This window comes from Gavialis gangeticus, unplaced genomic scaffold (genome assembly GCF_001723915.1).
Source record: "Gavialis gangeticus isolate Ggan-Ray unplaced genomic scaffold, GavGan_comp1, whole genome shotgun sequence".
NCBI classification, from domain to species: domain Eukaryota; kingdom Metazoa; phylum Chordata; order Crocodylia; family Gavialidae; genus Gavialis; species Gavialis gangeticus.
Genome location: NW_017728998.1, coordinates 46456733 through 46477528, shown reverse-complemented (window position 1 = coordinate 46477528; position 20796 = coordinate 46456733). Strand labels below are relative to the sequence as shown.

Here is a 20796-nt window from a genome sequence, read left to right as displayed (position 1 = left end):
GCAGCACGGCCAAATTGCATTCGACATTCTTGCATGGGGCACTGTTGCTGTTTAACAACACAGCAACTGCCTTCAGGATGAGAAATCTTTAAATTTAAAAGGAAGGAGAATGGAAAGCTGAAATGAGGCAAAAATGTTTCTTTCACCTCGTAATCTGTTCCTGGATAGCCTCAGTGTTGGCCTCTGCAAATAGGTAAAGCATGGTGCAACTGAAATAGTGCGTGTGACTGTTGGGGTACCGCAGCTGATTGGCAATTGCATTCAAGAAAAGATACCGACCTAGAGAAAGGAACAGTAGTTTAGTAGAGACAAGCATAGGTGGCTTTCCTTACACAAGTGGATTCCAAGCTTGTTGGATTCGCATATCAACCCCCCATGCTGACTACCATTGTGACCTTAATTTTTTTGGGGAACCACTGCCTGGGGGATTTGGGATAGGATTGGTTATGAATCTAAATACCACCACCACCCTGAAACACCCAACCACCACTTACAGATTCAGATTTGAGATTTTTATATTGTATAGTTTTAAGAAAATATAAAAATAATAGTAAAACCCCCTAGAAACATTAAGGACCCCAGCTGAGGCTCAGCTAAGAGTCTGGGATTCCTCATCAAGAAGTTAGTTTCAGAACAGCATCCCTCCAAATGGTTTATAGCAGTTTAGTCCTCTGGAACTAGCTGACATTTTATGGTACTTTATCCAAAGATGCATTATTATTCCTTCAAATTTAGACTCTTCTGTTGCACCAACTAGTACTTGTAAAATGCTTTGAAGATGTTAAATGTTGCGTGTTACATACCAAACATTACCCTTTATTTGTAACACCTTTTATTTTACAACCAAGTAGCTATACAAGCTTTTGCAATCTAATCCACTAGTAGTATTGTGACGAGAACAGGCGTGTTAAAAGCTTGGCTGGGTTTGGACAGTATTTATTAAATTCTGCCAGACATGCACCAACTTGAAAAATCTAGAATCTGTAGGCTATACCCTTGATGTCAACCACCAGGCAAAAAGTAGGATTGCATCACATATAAGGGGATAGGAAATTCACCAGCACAAGTCTTCAGTAGAGAGAAGCAAAATTTCTTTATCAAAATTGAAAATAAACTCACTCCAAAGTTAACATTTGGGTAAGCTGTTTGAAACAAAGTTATTGTGATTTCAAATATAATATTTCCCCTGTACTCAGATTTTTAGTCTTCTAATGTGGCATTGCTAATATAGGTCCACTAACAATGAAATAAAGTGGTACTTTTGGCTTTTTTTCCCCGAAGTGCTAAGTTAAATCTGCTCTCTTAAATTGGAAAAAGCAGCAACTATGGGGAGAAACATTTCTAGCATACCTTCAGTGTCAAGGTCCACAGCCAGATTCTGGAAGATGTCCATATGGGCTGAATGGGTGATAGTGCTCATAGAGGGTGTGCTGCCTTTGTTGTGAATGTGTGCAATAGCCTGAGTACCTACATAGAGCACCAGTGCATTAATTAGCTGGATGTTGTAGCGATTGCCAGGTTCATTTGATACCTAGTAAACAAAATACAACAAGAAATTACCACTTGAAAATCCTTGTTTCATGTCAGGATCTGGAAGACATTCAGCATTTCTGTCATCCACCATATACACAAGGTAGTCTGTCCAGTTATCCATCCTAGTGCTCAGCTCTTACTCTTAGGTTTCTTATTGTGTATTAAAGTGTTCCCAGGGCTTTTTTCTGAGAGAATTCAAAATGGTCCGATTACACCCCAACACTCAGGAAAGTTAATGTGAATGAAAGATGTTAAAAAGTAGATTAAACTGCATTAGAACTCTGCTGATGCACGTATTCCAAGTACTGTCTTTACTCAAAAGTAAGATGACCCTGAATACACAACAAACCCCCAATAATTAGATTCTGCATATAGAAAATTTATAAAAAAGTGTTATAATTTTCCAGATACAGAATCTTATTATTGGAGTTTTGTCTTGAATTGGTCTTCCTCCCACTGCTACAGCAGTGAAAAATCTGTGGGGAGAAAGGGGGCAGGGGTGTCATGTAGCCCCCATTCCCTCTGCCCCCCCCCTGCAAATTCTTCCCCCCTGCAGCCTCTTCTTCCTCTCCTGTCAAGCTCTGCCCTCCCTGAACATACATGAAAATTAGGGGCAAATTTGAAAACAGACCTTGAAATAAACACACCTGTTTGCATATAGTACCCATATAGACTTAGTTCATCCCGAATTGATGATGCAGTTTGCCTTTTTTTTGAAACTGCTGCAAGTTTTAGCATAGGTACTCCAGCACTACTTCACCTAGAATACAAGCAGCAAAACCTGGTCCGACTGCACCTCATGGAGGGCGGGGCTGCACTAATCATATGCAACAAGCTGAGAGGAAGCAACAGAGATTCTGGATGAACTGTGTGAGACCCTATGTTTGCCAGATATTTAAGGCTGGTGAAAAAACAGGAAATCATATGGAAAATGGGAAAAGCAGAGTTCAGCTGTGAGAGTGACAAGCAAGTTGAAATATATATATATGTAATGCAGTGGCTCACCAGGACCTGAAACGGTTGGTGCTGAGGGGGACTGCACTCACTGGACACTACCATATATCTTATTTAGAGGGGCTGCACTGGCCTACCCTTGTGCTACCTGAAAGGGGGAGATACCATGATGGTATTGGCCCAGGCAGTTTTACTGTGCCTTCCCAGCTTTGAATGACTTTGTGTAGTTCAGGGCACAGACCCAATGGTGATACACTGGGGTTGCATGTACACCCTGAGAACAACAGCCAGACAGTGGGGGGCAGGAGAAGCAGTCCCCCCTTCCAGTCAATCGCACTTACCCAGAAGTGCCAGTGGTGCACTGCTGCCATTTGCAGGTCGGTGGGATCCCCCTGGCCTGCGGGATCAGTTGCGAGGGGATCCCCACCAAGTTGCTGACTGGCTGCTGGGGTGGAGGGGGGGGCAAGTGCCCCCCCAACTCAGAAGGCACAGACCTATCCACTGCAGTGCAGGCAGGCACCCCTACAAGAAGTCTACTATACCTTCCCAAAGGAAGGATCTCTACTACACAATTTATGGTGATTGGAGATTACTCTCAGCTTGCTCCTCAGCCTTTTGGATAGGGGCAAGTGAGACTCCCAAACCCCAAGGCCTCCAGGCTTGGGGCTTGCATGCAGGATGCTTGCCATAGATTTGGGAGTATCTGAAGCCCCAGGCTGAAGAGTCTGGGAGATAGGATACTTGCCAGTGGTAGCATCACACAGATCTGAACAACTAAGCTCTGTTTAGTCAAAACACTTCAGACCCGATTTGGCTAATTGGGCCAGAGACACAAAACTATGAAGGTGTGGTAGGTTCCTATCAGCATATCAAATGTAGCAATTTTGGCACCATGGGGAAGGTGTCAGGGCTGGCTCTGGCCCTCCTACTGCTGGCTTGGTATTGTAGTACCTCCAGACCCAGCGCCAGTTCCCTGCAGAGGGAGCATGTGTTTTTTTTTGGTTTTTTAGGGCCACGCTATAAAAAAAAAAAAGGTCCTATCAGCACATTTGCCCCATCTGGGCCACGTGTTTTATAGTCACACTCGGTGTTGGTTTCCATTACTGAGCACATGTTGCTTTTGGCAGCAGTGCAAAGAGGTTTTTAATGAGGTTTTCTTGAGTGCAAAACATAAAATGAGGGACTTCTTTCCCCACGATTAGGGAACTACTGAATTCATGGTGGAAGTAGGCTGTGTGGCAACTCTTTTAATTTTCTTCCCCCCACCCCATTGCCAATTGGCTGAGGGGGCCCAGTGGCCCTGCTGCTTGCTGCTGACTGGCAGGGAGGCAAAAACAGCACCATATTTAAAACCGTGGTTTTTGTCTCCCTGCCATCAGCAGTGAGCAACCGAGCCCCTCCACTAATTGGTGGGGGAGGAGGGGGTGCACAGTGAACCCTGCAAGATTAAAAGGAGCTGCCATGAAGCCCACTTCTGCCTTGAATTTGGCAGGTCCCTACCCATGATTGGGAAACTTTATCTTGTACTCGAGTAAATACGGTAATTTTTCTGTGCAGTCCAACTTCAGAGCTTACCATCCTTAATCAAACTGTGCAGTTACTCAACAGCATAGATCAGCAGTGGGCTTTAGATTCCAGGGCCTAATTTCCTTGTTTGTATACAATTACAGATGTTTGCTGTGGTTACTCTCCCAGATTAAGCATGTTATTTATTTCACCTATGTAAACGATCAGGAATTTTCAAGAACAAGTAACCAAAGAGCTAAACTGGATTTACAAAACTTCTTTAAATCAGTTGTGAAACAAGTTGTGATGAGATTCCATACAATCTGGTAAAAGTCTCATGTACTGGGGTTAACATCTTTTAACAGACATGATCAGAGTCCTGCTGAAGACATGGCAGTCACAAAGAGGTCCTCAGCCCAGTGTGATGAAAATAATTAGCTTCTGCATTCAGATAATCCTCCCTTACACAGCAAGTGTTAAAAGGATGTACTGGGTAAGTATTTAAGCAGATGGATTTAGTCTTTCAAATGGTGCTAGTTTTACAGTACCCCAAACAGCAGATAAAAGAATTAAACAAAACAACCCCCACACCCCAAGAACAAATCTGCTCCCAAACTGGAATCAAGAAGTAGCCAGTGCATCTGCTTTCACCACATTATTTTCCATTGGTGTCCAACCCTTAATTTGTTGCTGGCTACTTGAGAAGAACATTTGGGAAGAGCATGCAATCTTGGAGATTCCTGTACTATTAGAATGTATGCCCAAATGCCACAAGTACTTTGCATGTCTCATTGTTTTCAGGTTTCTTGGTAAGTGATGCCCAGAGAACAGAGACAGAGACAGAAACACTAACCTGTAGGTTGCTGCGCAAATCGGACAGGAAAGTGACAGGAGAGCGAGTTTTGAGATATGAATCCAAGTCTTTTTTGAACTGTGGTGGCATCACTCCAGTGAAGTTAGTGAGTATTCGTGGGGCAATATTAATCTCGCTTAACATGTCCACCTTTGAAGGTAAAAGAAATAAAAGTTACCCAGTTTCTGCTGTTTTAGTCAAACTGCTGTTAAAAAGACTTCCTTTGGAAAATCATGGAGATAAAGGAATTGGCTGCATCCAACACTTGCCTGTATATAGTACCTTTTTCTTTCAGAAAAGAAACATAAGAAATGCTGGCAGAGCTCTTTATCTTTCTCAGCCCTCAGAAGTACCTTGTTCCTTCACCTACCTACAAACTGCTAAAACCTGGATTTCTCATGGGACTGGCAGCAAGATATGCAGCCTTGTCCCTCTGATGAAGGGCATTCAGTCCAGGCGTTCAAAGATAGCAAATAATGACTGTATAGCAGCTTTATTCTACTTACTTGCCAGAGTATGTAAGGCTATATCAAAAAAAATCTGCCTGCATCTGGTTTTCCTATATGCAGCCTAAGCAAAGGGAACTAAGTGGGCTGTGAACACTGATTTCTTGTCACCATAAAAGGTGGCTCATACAAGAAAGAATGAGACTGGTGAAAAGGTATGGCCTTGATGCAGCCATACCTACTCTACAGATTAGAAGAGTCAAATCTTCAGAATAGTAGTCAGAGCACTACTTCCTCAAAAGAAGTGTCTCCAAAATCCAGGAAAATACCAATATTTCAGGATAGTCTACATGGGTGGGTATGTTCATTCTTTTAAGGGCAAGACATTAGCATTGTTTCCAAGGGAAAAGGGAGGCAAGCAGAGAGAGTATGCAGCACATCATTTTTTTTTAAGTTTCAGTATAGGCAGTTCCTTCTTATGCTGGCTGCTTCACTGACCTCTAGGCATGCCTACACCATGCTATATGAAACCAACTCTTAAGAACAAGACCAAAAGATACAGCATAAGCTATCAGCTGTATGCTGGTTAAGCAGAACTGCTTCCTTTGAGAACGAAACATGCAAGACTGCCAATGTCAGCATTCTTGAAGAGATAAACCTAGAGGAAGTAAACTAGCATAATACATTGGTACAAACAGATGGAATGCTAGACAAGGAGCATTAATCCCAGGCTACGCCTCCACTAGTTTAATTGGCTTGTCCCAAAGACCTCCTTGTTCTAGTATTTAGTAACCAAGCAAGTCCAATTTTCATGATAAAATCCTTCTTGATGTTATTCTGGTGTATCAAATCCACCTTTTCATACCAGGACTCGCTATGGTCCATTTCTGAGGCTAAACAGGATTAGAATATAAGTGTTTTATCTCCTAGCAAACCCTAGACCTTAGAAATGGACAAGCCCATTGTCCTGCAATAAGTACCTGCAAATAAACCAAATCAATGCTTTGCCTTGGAACAATCACAGCTAATTCCAAATAACTGCCATTTCAACTTAGTATGTAAAATGACTGTGCTTAGTATGTAGATAGCTGTTTTGCAATAGCATCTGTTTTGAGTTGCATCTAAGAGCCATTAGAGCCACAAATCATTGTTTTTAGCCTGAATGATCTGCCCCTACGAGATCTGCACACAGTCTTTGAGCTGTGCAAAGATCCACTGACATCAGTGAGCTCTGGATAGGTGCAAGGACCTGTTTATGTGGCTGCAATTACAAGGCCAGAACCCTATGCTTATGTTCAGTATGTTAAGAAATACTTTAGGCTTTGGTGGGGAATGTAGCTTTGGATGGCAACTTGGGCACCAGCAACCACGAAATGATTAAGTTCAAAATCCTGAGCAAAGGAAGGAAGGAGAGAATCCAAGTAAGGGCCATGGACTTCAGAGAAGCAGATTTCAATTCACTTAGGGAACTGATGGGCAGGACCCTCCTGGAGGCCAGTCTGAGGGGGAAAGAGTCCAGGACAGCTGGTTGCATTTTAAAGAAACCTTACTAAGGGTGCAGATATGAACCATCCCAATGTGCAGCAAGACTAGCAAGTATGGCAGAGGACCAGTTTAGCTTAGCAGCAAATGCTTCAGTGAGCTGGAACAAAAAGGAAGCTTACAGGAAGTGGAAAACTTGAGACAAACAAGTAGGAAGGAGTATAAGAGTATTGCTCAGGCATGCAGAGATGAAATCAGGAAGGCCAAAGCACAACCGGAGTTGCAGCTAGCAAGGGATATGAACTGTAACAAAAAGGGTTTCTACAATTATGTCAGTAACAAGATCAGGGAAAGTGTGGCTTCCTAGTGACAGATGAGGAAAAGGCTGAAGTACTCAATGCCTTTTTCACCTCAGTCTTCACAGGCAAGGTCAGCTCCCAAACTACTGCACTTGGCAGCACAGTTTGGGGAGGTGGACAGCCAAAAGCAGCAAAAGAACAGGTTAGGGCCTATACAGAAAAGCCAGATGTGTACAAGTCCATGGGGCCAGATGCGATGCACCTGAGGGTACTGTGGGAGCTGGCTGATGCGACTGCAGAGCCGCTAACCATTATCTTTGAAAACTCGTTGCAATCAAGAGAGATCCCAGATGATTGGAAAAGGCCAAGTATAGTACCCATCTAAGAAAGGGAAGAAGGAGGATGTAGGGAGCTACACATCCATCAGCCTTGGCTCAGTCCCTGGAAAAATCATGGAGCAGGTCTTCAAGAAATCCATTTCTAAGCACTTGGAGAAGGTAATTAGCACAGATCAGTCAGCATGGATTCACTAAGGGCAAGTTGTGCTTGACCAACCCAACTGCATTCCATGAGATGACTGGCTCTGCGGATGTGGGAAGAGCAGTGGACCTCAACTTTAGCCAGGCTTTTGATGGTCTCCTACAACGCTCTTGCAAGCTAGCTAAGGAAGTACAGGATTGGATGACTGGACTAAGGTGGACAGAAAGCTGGCTGGATCATTGGGTTCAAAGGGCAGCAATCAATGGCTCAGTGTCTGCTTGGCAGCTGGTATCAAGTGGAGTGCCCCATGGGTCAGTCCTGAGGCCAGTTTTATTCAATATCTTCATCAACAACCTGGCAGATGGCATGGAGTGCACCCTCAGCAAGTTGACAGATGGCACCAAGCTGGGAGGAGTAGTTGATACACTGGAGGGTTGGGCTAGGATTCAGAGAGACCCAGACACCTGGAGAACTGAACCAAAAGAAGTCTCATAAGGTTCAATAAGGACAAGTGCAAAGTCCTGCACCTCAGGACAGAAGAATCCCATGCACCAGTACAGGCTGGGAGACCAGCCGACTAAGCAACAGCTCTGCAGAAGAGGACCCAGGGGTTACAGCAGACAGTAAGCTGAATATGAGCCACAGTGTGCCCTTGTTGCCAAGAAGACTAACTGCATACTGGGCTGCATTAGTAGGAGCACTGCCAGCAAATCAAAGGAAGTGATTATTCCCCTCTATTTGGCACTGAAGCCACATCTGGAGTACTGTGTCCAATTCTGGCCCTCTCCTGCTCCAGAAGAGGATGCAGACACATTGGAGAGTGCAGTGGAGGGCAATGAAAATAGTTAAGGGGCTGGGGCATATGGCTTGAGGAGAGGCTGAGGGAAGTGGGCTTATTTCGTCTGAAGCAAAGACAACTGAGGTGGGATTTAACAGTAGCCTTAAACTACCTGAAGGGTGGTTCCTAAGAGGATGGAGCTAAACTATTCCCAATGGTAGCAAATAATAGAACAAGGAGCAAGTGTCTCAAGTTACAGGAAGGGAAGATTAGGTTAGATATTAGGAAAAATTCTCTCACTAGGAGGGAAGCAAAGCACTGGAACAGGTTAGAGAGAGACTGAAGAATCTCTATCCTTGGAGGTTTTTAAGACCCAGGTAAACAAAGCCTTGGCTGGGATGATAAAGTTGGGGATGGCCCTGCTTTGAGCAGGGGGGTGGAGTAGATGACCTCCTGAGGTCCCTTCCAACCTTAAATTTTCTATGATTTTAAGAGCTGCATTCCTGCTTGGATCCTGCCTAGTCCTAGCCCATTTTGAATGCTAAATTCCAGCTGAAACCAAGATAAATAAAGCTACTTTAACCAATATTCCAGTTAAGGATGTAAAGCTTTGGTTGTTCTAAATTCCTAAGAACTTTCAGATTTACAAGAAATAAGGTATTACAGTGGGGTTTTTTTGTTTTAAAGAGGTAGTTCAAGGTTTCAGCCCTTCCTTAATTACGCCGTAAAAGGGTATGTGTATCCAAAGTTTTGCATCCTTAAGCTTTGTGTTATGTTGTTTGGGATTAAAGCACTACCTTAAGGTTAGGAGTGAAAGGATCTGGAAGTCTCATGTTACGTGGGAAGGCACTCAAAATCAGATTCCTCAGCTGGATACAGTTGGGTGGGATCACATCACAGAACCCATAGTGGTAATCACAAAGGAATTCTGGAAAATCATGCAGTAAGACCAGCAATACACGCAGTGTGCCCTACAAAAGAAAAAAAAAAGAAGAGAATCTTGCTCGTAATATTAGCAGCACCTTTTGAGCTTCCAACTTAAATTGCCTCAGAGCCAGAAATGCAAAGCACTGGAACAGACCCTTTCTTTTCAATATGTCAGGCAACTAAAATTAAAAGAAAGAATGAGTTTGGTAAGAAACTCTATTCTACCAATCCACTCCAAAAAGCCTTACAGTCAAAAAAAGGTTCAATTCCCCTCCTCACTCCCCACCCCACCAAATCTTACCAGAGTTTGTAATCAGTATCACAAGCACTAGATCTGTTTAATACTATCAGTCCATAGACCAAATTACCATATTTACTTGAACATAAAATAACATCCCAAAAAATGTTCCAGATCTGGAAGCTTATAAGTTTATTTTCCAGGTACAGAATCAAATTATTAGAGATTTGCCTTGAATTTGTCCCGCTGCCATTGCTACAGCAGGGACAATAAATCTGGGGGGGGGGGGGGGTCAAGTGTCACCCCTGCCCTCAATCTTCTTCGCCTTGCAGCCCCTTCCCCCCTTCCCCATAGCACAGGGGCTAACCCAAAAACAATGACTTGGCTTTGGACTAATAAGCAAAGGGCTCAATTTACCACATATATATCACTGGGCTGGGTGGGCCCTAGCAGAGTCAATAGCATGTTGAGCCATAGTGACCTCACAGCTCAGCACTTCTCAGTATGTGTGTACACTCCACACCCCCAACAATCACCCCAAAAGGAACCATAGGCTAATTAGCTCCCCATTCATGACTGGAACCAGGTGTTCTTGTCAACTCCTGGGATCTTCCAAAAATTTATATGCAGATGAGGTGCAGCGCAATACTAATCATGTGAGACACGCAGAGGGCAACAGAAGGATTTTAGGTCAACACTGTGGGGCCCCATTTGGTAATGTTTGCCAGACATTTAAAGCGGGTGAAGCAACAGGAATCATTGGAAATGGGAAATAAAAGAACTCAGTTGTGGAAATGAAAAGCAAGTCAAAATATATGCAAACACAGTGACTTGAAAAAGAGAGTGGGTACTGAGGACTGAGCACAATGGATATTAGTACATATCTTATTTAGATCAGCTGCATTAGCCTATCATTATGGTAGGGTCCCATCAGCATGTCTGCTCAATGTGGGCCATGTGTTTTATAGTCTGTGCTGGATGAATTTAATCAACTTCATAGTTGGTTTCCATTACTGAGCACATGCTGCTTTTGCCAGCAGTTCAAAGATAAACAACATATTTTGATGAGGTTTCCTTGTATGTGAATGTAAGATGAGGTTTCTTCCCCATGCTGATTGGGGGAAAAAACCCATCTTATATTCAAATAAATATGGCATAAATCAAACTGACATGCACGAATGTAGACATGGTAAATAAAGAAGCACTGAATTGTATTGTGCTTCTAAGTCAGTTTTCCACTCCATTCAATCTTACACCTTACAGATAGGAAATCTTTCTATATTATTTACCTTGTAGAGAATTTGCATAGGTTTGGTGAGTTCCACATTTCTAAGAAAAGGAGCCAAGTACTTGAAGAGATCAATCAACAACTGGGCGTACATAGGCCAACCCTGACACATGAGAAAAGACAGTATGAGTAATGTATAAATAAAAATTACAACTGTAATATTACAGTTCAGTACTTTTATTTTGCCCCCCTGCCTCTAAGACTAATCCTCATTTAAATACAAAACTAAACAAAGTTAAATCAATGACTACAATATGGCTCTATTTCCCAAGGGCCTGAAGGTGACCTAGAGCATGAACAGCCCTTCTTTTATCTTTTGTATAGTACCAAGCATACATGCTGTGTTTGAATATCATGGAGAATAATCAACACCACAGTCCTCACTTTGATGCTGCTAAAAGTGTATAATAAACTTATACACAGCCAAATCCTTATTTGTTTAAAAGCCCTCGTTAACCAAAACTTGACAGCTTATTGAAATTTTCATGCAACTACATTACTGTGAGAATAGAAGATTATACAAACACAATAGCCATGCTACCAGTGCCCTTGGAAGAGATGTGATAACAGCATCAAGCCAGTTAAGCACTCCCTTGTGTGTGAGCTTTGTAGCGTACAGAAGAAAGTGCAGCCCCACCTTCTGTTGTGGTGTATGTGCCAGCATTCTTGCAATAAATATCCGATGAGAGATCAGTTCCAGCCAGGCATAAACAAAACCTGGAGCTTTTGTAGGCCTCAGGATATGAAATGTGTTACTGAAAGAGAAGTTAGAGCTGGTTAAAAGTGCACAGCTGTAAGGCTGTTTTTCATAACGGTGAGGGAAAATTTAGAGTCCAATTAATAAAACATTTTAGCATTCCAGTTTTACTAATAATCTTTAGTACCAAAGACAGTATCCACAGAGCAACACAGAAAGTTGCCACTACAGGGCTGTCACAGAACTTTTAAAGATAGTCTTGATCCTATCAAAAAGTTTAAGTACTAGAACCAATCTAATCTATTCAGAGCTACGTACCAAAAAGCTGTGAGGGTCTGAAAGTTGATAGTCTCCAGTACATGCTCAGGAGCATTTAATTCTAACAGCAACATAATGAAAATGCGGTGGTAAGGAAGCTGCTGAAACTCACTCTGGCGAACTTCATGGTCCTGAAGGAGAACTCCCACCACTATACCAAGAACCTAAAAAAAAGAAAGAAGTGAATATGCTTTAAATGCACAGAAAAAAATATTTCACTACAGTCAGTGCCTACATCTGACTTCAAAAAGGACTAATGCAAGAAATCAGTAAACAACAGAGAGCTGGAAACCATTTGGGTAACTGGACTGTGGCACACTTCTTATTTCCACTTAGTTGAGGCAAGGTTTACATGTAAGCCTCACGTAACAAACTCTCAGTCAATTAGTGTTGGGCTCCCAGGGAATTTGCCATTTTTTACTTTGGGTTACAGTTATGTATCTTTTGCACTTAAGATACCTCATGTTCATTTTAACAATCTGACAGCATTGTTTTTCTACTCCAAAGGGAAGTGGAAGGAAACACTTGCAATTTCATCATGAAGCCTCTATGTGATGCAGAGAAAATTATGCAACAGCCTACAATTCAACACATGCTCTAAAGTGATGTGAAGATTTAAACGCCTCATCTCCAACATTCTGTCCTTAATCCAAGTTAAAAGTTTTCAGTTCATGAAGGGAAATATCCCAGTTTCTTTATGTTACTAGCACCCTAATGGAAATGGACCTCTCACCTTATTCAGCAGGTTGATCTTTGTGACTGTGTTGGTAGCCTCCCCAGAGTGCTTCACCAGCAGTGCAATAAGCCGCACAAAGGCATCCAGGTTGTGGTAGCACTTGGCTCGGATCATGGTGGGGTTGGCAGCAGGATTGTGCTGCTGCTCAGCTTGAGCACGGTAGCTGATTTCAACACACATTTCAGTGCAAAGGCGAAAGAAGCGAGTGATCAGGTCATCTGTTTTCAGGATTCCTTGCTGGTGCATCTATATGGAGACAAAAAATACAAAACAAAAACCCTCAGAACTAGAGAACGTACACTTAAAATGCATACTTTTAGAGCAGTATTACAACTTGTTTGCTGTTCAGAATAATTAAGTAATGTTTTGTGATGTCTCCATGTGGCGTGGCATGGCATGACCTGACTTAATTAACTTTCACTTCTCCCTCATGTGGAACAGGTAACAATTAGCACCTCTAACCTGAAGGCAACAATCACTGGTAGCAGCTAATGAGTAATGGTTTCCCCTCCTACATAATTTTTTTTATCAGTGGCATCTGCTCCCAAGCCTTGTGATCTTCCTCTTTTTCAACCACCACCAGAGCTGATGAAGTGCACTTTAGCAGCTCTGAACCAGTATCCTCTCTCTGTGCCACAGAGTAGAGGCTACGGGTGGAAGTTATTAGTGGCAACAGCATTTGTCTGGCAAGACATCTGACTACAACAAGTGGCGCTGTACCTTATTTTCTACTAGTGCAATTCTTCCAGGAGAATACAAACAGACAAATGGCATGGGTCTTTAGCAACCACTACTATCCTACATCTGTTTCGGCTGGTTACTACAAGTTTAAGCCAGGGAAGTAAAATTCAGCTGACCCTGGGTCTGGCCCAAACACCCATGCCTAATCTAATGCATGCAGCGCCCACACCATGACCTGCATCACCCCTTCCATGTGGTCCTGGACTGCACTGCATGCATTGCCTGCTCCAGCTGGTCTGGGAGCTGCACTACCAGCTAGTGCCTGCTTCAGCTAGTTCTGTGTAGCACCCATCCCAAACCAGTTGACACTGGCATCACATGCAGCACAGGACCTAGAGCAGACTGTGTGCTTCGTCCAGGTGGTCAGACTCAAGGGCACCACTGGCAGCCAGATGACAGGGCTCCACGGGCCACATCTTTGATACCCCTGACTTAATTAAGCTATTCACATGTGTATGCAGTGATGGACACCATCCAAGATTGGAGTCACCTTTTGAAGGGCTAACTAGAACTTGAAGCAGAAATCCTATTTCAGAAGTTCTACTGCAAAGGACACTAAACTACATAATGTCAAACTTTCACTGGGAGGCTTCTAGAATTTCTGAAGTACTTTCTGGAAAAGGCAGGCACATGCCTGCCTTCAACATTACCTGTCATCTCTCATTCTTAAGTAGCACTGGAGACAAGATTGTGGCATTTAAATGAAAGCAGTCAAACATACTGCTCTGAATAATAGCAAAGCCCTATCCCAATTGTTCTATTAACTACAACTCAAGTAGCCTGTGAGGAAAACAAAAAGTTATAACACTACAACAAAACATATTAAAACACATCTTTTTGTTGCTATTTCAAACCTTTCCGATTGAATGCAAAATACCTAGCAATCCTATGAAGGTCAAGAAAAGAGGACAAATAGTGCAAAATTTCAAAAGCCTATCATTTACAGAAATGGAGGTGGAAATGATACAATTCATGCAAAGTGGGGATGAATGAGGGGTAAAATAGTATTAAGAACACCCATTAGATTAAAAAATGATAAAGACAATATCGTAGGTATTCTATACAGAACAAGGTGTTTATGACCAAGCAGCACAGTTAGAGGAGGAAGAGTAATGCAATAGCCATCTCCAAAGAGCATCAATACGCAGTATACTGAACTAGCTAAAGCCACAAGGCATTGTGCCTGTGGCAGAAGGCCACCTTTGTTTCTCCCCAAAAACTCTGCTCTGTGACAATTTGGTTAAGATGTGCCCGGCAGAGGATAACACTTTACCCTATCCCTTTAGGTAACCTGAGCTGGATACATTCTTGAGGGAGGGGGGAACCTGCTCCCTCTGCCTACATGACTGGCATCATATACCTGGGTGAGGGGCTTGCTCCCTGGGGAGCTAGGAACTGCCAGTCTGCCCAGCAACTAGTGATGTATTTCAAACTGGTTGGCTGACAGCCAACAGGTGCTGGCCTCCATTGGCCCAGGTAAATGAGGTCACAAGGGCTATAAGTTAAGGACTGCCCAGGAGGAGCGGGCACCAGCCATGAGAAAGGCTCAGAGAGAGAGAGAAGAGCTGAACCATCTGAAACTTGCTTTCTCTCTCAAAACTCATGATCAATGAACTGCCTGCCTCCAGAGGGAATCTCCACCTGCCTCTGGATGATACTTGTGAGTAAGCTACCTGAGATCTACTGAGATGTATAGCTTGCAGTAATTCAGATGCGTGATCAAAGGCTACCCAGCCAGGCGAGTTCACTCTATAGGATTTCTCCGATATTGCTCTACCCTGTACCCTATTCTAACCCTACCCTTTGTAACCAATAAAGTTCTCCTTTGTACCTAGTGTGGGAGACTTATTGGGAGTGGGTCTAGATTACGCCTTGGGGTCCCCTTGGTTCAGCTGACTAAGGGAGACCGCTACTTGTGCTTCTGACTGAGGGAAGCATCCCAAGTTCTTGAAGTGAATCAGGTACCCCCAAGGGCTACTAGGCCTGTGTTTCCCAGGGGGCACAGAGCCAGAATCAAGCCCAGCCCTGGGTGGTGGCAGTGGAACCCCCAGGCTAGTGGTTGTGCTCCAGGAAGATAGTTGGCCAGATGTGAGGCACCCCCCAGGGAGGCACTCAGAGCCTGGAAGGTGGTTGGGCAGTGAGGTGGGTGGCTCAATGCAGGAGTGCCCCCTACTGGCCCACCACAGTGCCTATACAGTTCACAGGAGTTATTCATGGGCTAACATTACACAGAGGGTTGCCTACCTCAAGACAGCAAATGTTCTGGGGCAGGGAAGGAGATTTAAGCTGAAAATAAGTTGGGAGGGTATGGAGGGTGCTACCTGCCCAGGGTGTTCCATATTTTTCCCCACTTTGCCCACTTCTCTGGTCTACTGCCATATACAACATTAGGCAAAAGGAGAAAGATGGGTATTGCCTAGTGCCTAGTTTGTCAAAGATTAAAAATTCTAGCTGTGTTAGATCAGCAGGAAATCAGATGCCTGGCCAGCAACTAGGGAAGAAAAGAGGCTGTACTTACTGGGGACAATAAAAACAAAAGGCTGATTACAAACGAACCTGGCTCTGCAACGTCTGTTGACTGGGTGCTTCTGTGGGGCTTTTTGACGCTTTTAGCCAAAACTGATTCAATCAGCTATTAGATAAAAGCACCAAAAAAGCCCCACTTAAGCACCCAATTTATACAGACACCGGGCAAGCCGGGTCCAACTAGCATGCTGCCTCTTCCAGGCATGTGCTGAGCTTGGCATAGGAGCACGCGAAATTTAAAGTAAAGCACCAGAGCTGACTCTTCAACACAGTGAAGATGAGACCATTTGAGCCCCATTTCCAACAGACTCTCACATGCAGCAGAAAGCAGAAGGAAGTTGATTGTACTTGACAGAAGAGCCCTCAGGAAAGAGCAGCAAAGCACAACACTATCAATCAGATTGTCTCATACAAGGCTAAAAACATCTAACCAATTGTTCTACCTCTGTCACAGATCACAGCTATGCCAGCTATGAAGAGAGCAGCTGATTCAATAGACTGGGAGACCATCTGGTTTCTGTCCATCACCAGGAAATACTGAACCAGTAAAACCAGGACCATGAGCTATAACTTGGCTTGAAGCCAGAATGAAAACATTCCAGGGGAAAAAAAACAAACAAACCAGAAGTCTGGCAATATGTCAACTGTGACCTACTCTTCCCCTAAAGTGAAAAGTTAGAAACCACATTATGTCCCCAAAAGAGTAAGTAGAGATCTTGGGTCAGAGCTGAAACAAAGATGGATAAAGTCGCCATTAGTTCCCATCTGGACTCTATTCAGCTTGTACTGGGTAAGGGACCTCCAGTTTTGGGGGGGACAACCTGAACTACAGTTTAGACTTCACAGGGCCAGCTTCCTATGAGTTTGTAGCTGGCTAAAATTTTAGGTAGAACACTTGCAGTCTTTCTGCACACTTTGACTTTTTACACTGTAAGGTATGGTCAAACTGACATTATGTACAACTGTAGCTAGATAAAAGCAAGATAATTCCATTTTAGTAGGAGTCTTGCTACCACATCACTTTACAGCATATTAAGTAGACTAGATGTAGTTTCATAGTTGTTAGTTAGTAGGGTCAGAAGGGACCTGAGCAGATCCATCAAGTCTGACCCCCTAATGTGAGATGTACTTCTCACACTATTCAAGAAAATATTAGAAATACTGGGCTACTTATTTTTGACACTTCCCTTTTCTGCAAATCCCATCCCAGTCTCACCCAAGTGCATATTCAACTCTTAATTGTGTGCATTACAGCAGAATCCAAAGGAAATGGTATTTTTGGTCCTGACTAAATTTAAAAAGCCACCTTAACCCATGGAATGTGATAGCTTCTTCCAAAAAGTAAAATGTTTCAAAACTGAAAAGTTAATTTCCTCCCCATGTAGTACAAAGCAATAAAGATGCACTTTTATACTCAGAGATTGGTTTCTCTAGACTGCTTGTTTCAGATGCTCTGCTGAATGTGAAGGGGAAAAGGAGCACCATTTTGTCAAATTTCATTACAGACTCTTGTCAGAGACACTCCAAAAAAGTTTGTCAATAGATTCTACCCCTGCCAGATTTACCAACTACAATCATAACCTACACTGACAGCTTGTTCCCGTGGTAACTGATCTGGGACATCACTAGTTACAAATGATTTTCTAGAGAAGTTTCATTATCATCAGTGATGAAAAACAAACAGAAGCCATAGCACATGAGTTAGTTAGAATTTTGACAGATGGCTATCATACTCATAAAAGACTTCAAAGGATTTCTAACACTGATACATAATACTACTATAAAATGGAGGGCATCACACCCTACTTATGTTGAATAAAAAGCACCTTTCTTTCCAAAAGCTCTACCTGTCCAACAAACGCAGAGAAAGCTTTGGTACTGTCACGGCCAGCTGCAGCTGAATGGTAGAGATTCACCCATTCCCTCAGTAGATACTCTGCCTTCTCCCTCAGGCCTGGTGGATCATCATACTCAGAGGCTTGGGAAATTCCAGAATGCATCATAAAATTAGGCCCTCCATGGGCACGGTCAATCATTGCTTCATAGTTAGAGCGAACCACTTCCATCAACTGGGGTAATCTAATGCAATAGACCAGAACAGCAATTAGTCCTTTTCGTCTGAAATGGTACATAAAATTGTAACTTACTCACTGGATAATCCAAAGCATACTGTTAATTAATCTGCATGCTATACTCTGCAATACAGTGGTCTTGAAGGAACTCTGTACAGCAAGATAATCAAAACTAGCAGCCCATCTGTATGGAGAGACTAACATCGTGAACTCCAACATTCAAATCTAATCCCCAAATTTGAGCATTCTGTGTACCATAGGAACTTCATTTACTATGGAATAGTACGGTTGGGAGAAGAGAGAAACAGCTATGAGATGACAGATGAAAAGAAGTCACTGCCTTGTATGTGGCTTATTTATGCAGGACAGTAGTCTGGATCGAAAGAAAGTACATTTATTTAAAACCTGAGTACACCACTGGTAGATGCTGTTTCTCCATACTGTGCAACAGAAAGGGGTTGTCTAAATTAGCTAAAAACTTAACTAATTAGTGTAGTCTAACCCTAATTTATTCAAACTATTCTTTGCTTTATCTAGATGCATTTACAATAGGTGAGAAAGTGCAATACTGACCAAGTTGGATCAGGTGAAAATAACCTTCTTGATATTCTGGGATTGCATGGTGATATACAGAAAGCCTTTTCTCCCCACAAAAAATATTCAATTCCAAGCTATGTTGCAACTTCCCCAAACGCACCCAACATTTTATGCACATATTATATAAAGAAGAATTTGGGGGACTGACAACTATGTCAGAGTGCTCTCAAGACACAGGGAATAGATGACTACAATACTGGGAGCAACTGAAGCCCTTACAGAGGATATTTAAGCAAAAGAAAAATATACAGAAAGAGTCTTAAATCGCTCACAATCTTAAAGCAAATCACTACTGAGCAGAGCATACTAGAAAAAGAAAAGCACTGTACATTATCTCATATCTCACCCTTCTGGGGCATTTCCTCTGGAGTGTGCATTAATCCTCATCAGTGTCTCAATTGTGTGGAACAAATCTGCCTCCGTTACATGAGCTACACTCCTTTCATCCACCAACAGGATCTTCACCAGTTGCATGGCAAATGCCACTGCCATGTAGTTCAAGCCATTCTCCATTGACTGTTAACATTAAAAATGCAGCCAAAATTACAAGGCTTAAGCATAAATTCTTTGATGAACTGATTATATGGTCTGTTCTAAGGCAAGTTCTTACCTGTGCTAAATGAAGGTCATACTGCTGCATGTTAACAAGGTGATTGCGGATTAGCAGCTCTACAGCTTCTACATTGTATTTATACTCATCCCGGCATTCAATCAGGCATCTAAGGAAAATTAGACATTTTCATACTACTTTTTAGTACAGCAGCATTTTATGAGGATTCTGCCAATTCAGTAATTGACATTAATGTGTTACTCATGTCTAAAAGATGTATCCTCCTGTGTTCTCCAAGTGCATGGGCTCAAGAGCACTCAATCAATGGTACAACACAACAGTTGTAACTTTTCACAATTCACCAAAACAACTTTCCCAGTCTTTTTTTTTTTTTTTGAAGTGAGACCAATTGAAGATGCAAATCTGTCCACTTAAGGCATTAGTAGAGTTAGTCTACATTAGGAACATTATAATTAGATTGGGGTAAGATTCAGGAGACTTGGATTGAATTTTCTATAAAAAGGTGATAATGTCATACACCTGAGGTATATTTAATGTTTTACTTCAAAAAGGCTTCCTATGAAATTTTAGGGCAATATTAGAACAGATAAACTAAGTTTACACATAACCTGCAATAATTTCTAGTTTGCCTTTTGTAGGACAAGAGTTCTGAATCACAAGGTAACTCATGACCCAGGTCAATGAAAGCATCTCAACACCTTGGCTCTTTACCTTCTTAATACTGACCTGGTAATCTGTTTATTACACCATGGGGACCCATAGGCACGGCCATCCTGCAAAGCTTTCAGTACAAGCAGATGACATTCACGGTAGCGGAGTAGGAGGTCAGCATCTGCACCACTGGTGGCATCCAATAAGCCCTCCACAGCCTAGAAGAGAGGCAAATGGTCAGCAGGAAGGAAAACCTAGTTCTCTATTGAAGTGTCTGCAAGTAAAAGAATATCAAGCCCCTATCCATAGGCACATGTTTAAAACACCCAAGACTGACAACCACAACAAAACAAAACCAGTCTATTCACAGTGTTTCCCTGAGATCTCTCATTATAACATAAGTAACTGCTCATTGTTCACAAAGGATGAAGTTTCCTGCAGGTTTCAACCTAACGGGCTTTAGAAGCACAGCGAACAATTTAAAGACTAGTATTTGAGGCTGTAGCATCTTCTTTTCAAGCCAAGTTCTAGAGTTCAGTTGTGTGCCTGTTTTGGACAAGGATGCAGATGAAGATGGAGTGACCAACTTGGCCAGAAAAGAAAAAAAGTGCTTGTTGATGGAAGGAAGTATCCTGACACTGTCTAGGCTGGGAAAACTGGTCAGTTTATGTCAAAGTCCAATAAGTTTAGGGTAGCTAAACCAGATCTAAAGCTTCACCTTGCACTTAGATGAGGAATGTAGTCAACTTGCAGCTCAGTTTCACTGGTCAAATTACAGCTAGGCTCCTGTCAAGTCCTAAGCTCTGGACAGGAATAACATCTGAAGCACTTCAAAAGGGCAAATAGATGCACATGCCCTTGAAGCACTTATTATGGCTGTCTGCTTTATAAACCCTGACAAGGGATGCATCTTGGTCCTCCAGCACTCCACAGTGCTCTGCATTCCTGCAATCCCCCCCACCATGGGAAAAACATGATGGACAATCAACGAGTGATCCATCTTCAGGGATCTGGGTTTTCTGTTTCCCACAGAAAAATGGAGAAAACCACAGATTTCCCATTTTAATTGGAGAAAAACACGGATCTCCCCTTTTAGAGTCATA

The 20796-nt window shown here is 42.7% G+C and overlaps 1 protein-coding gene across 10 annotated transcripts in view; it reads right to left on the bottom strand.

Moving 5' to 3' along the window:
* The window catches only part of CNOT1 (CCR4-NOT transcription complex subunit 1), a 137605-nt gene that overhangs the window by 2086 nt on the left and 114723 nt on the right, over positions 1–20796 (bottom strand). For 6 of the 10 annotated variants that reach the window (XM_019505839.1, XM_019505848.1, XM_019505842.1 and 3 more), the window contains 12 exons: positions 19769–19911; positions 19082–19190; positions 18818–18987; positions 17629–17881; positions 12533–12781; positions 11800–11963; positions 11422–11539; positions 10786–10887; positions 9129–9302; positions 4847–4996; positions 1351–1531; positions 147–279 (listed from right to left, as the gene is read on the bottom strand). In XM_019505839.1, coding sequence (XP_019361384.1) covers positions 147–279; positions 1351–1531; positions 4847–4996; positions 9129–9302; positions 10786–10887; positions 11422–11539; positions 11800–11963; positions 12533–12781; positions 17629–17881; positions 18818–18987; positions 19082–19190; positions 19769–19911 — 1946 coding nt within the window. The remainder of the gene's footprint in view (positions 1–146; positions 280–1350; positions 1532–4846; positions 4997–9128; positions 9303–10785; positions 10888–11421; positions 11540–11799; positions 11964–12532; positions 12782–17628; positions 17882–18817; positions 18988–19081; positions 19191–19768; positions 19912–20796) is intronic. The other 4 variants (XM_019505844.1, XM_019505846.1, XM_019505845.1 and 1 more) reach the window with 1 other exon arrangement.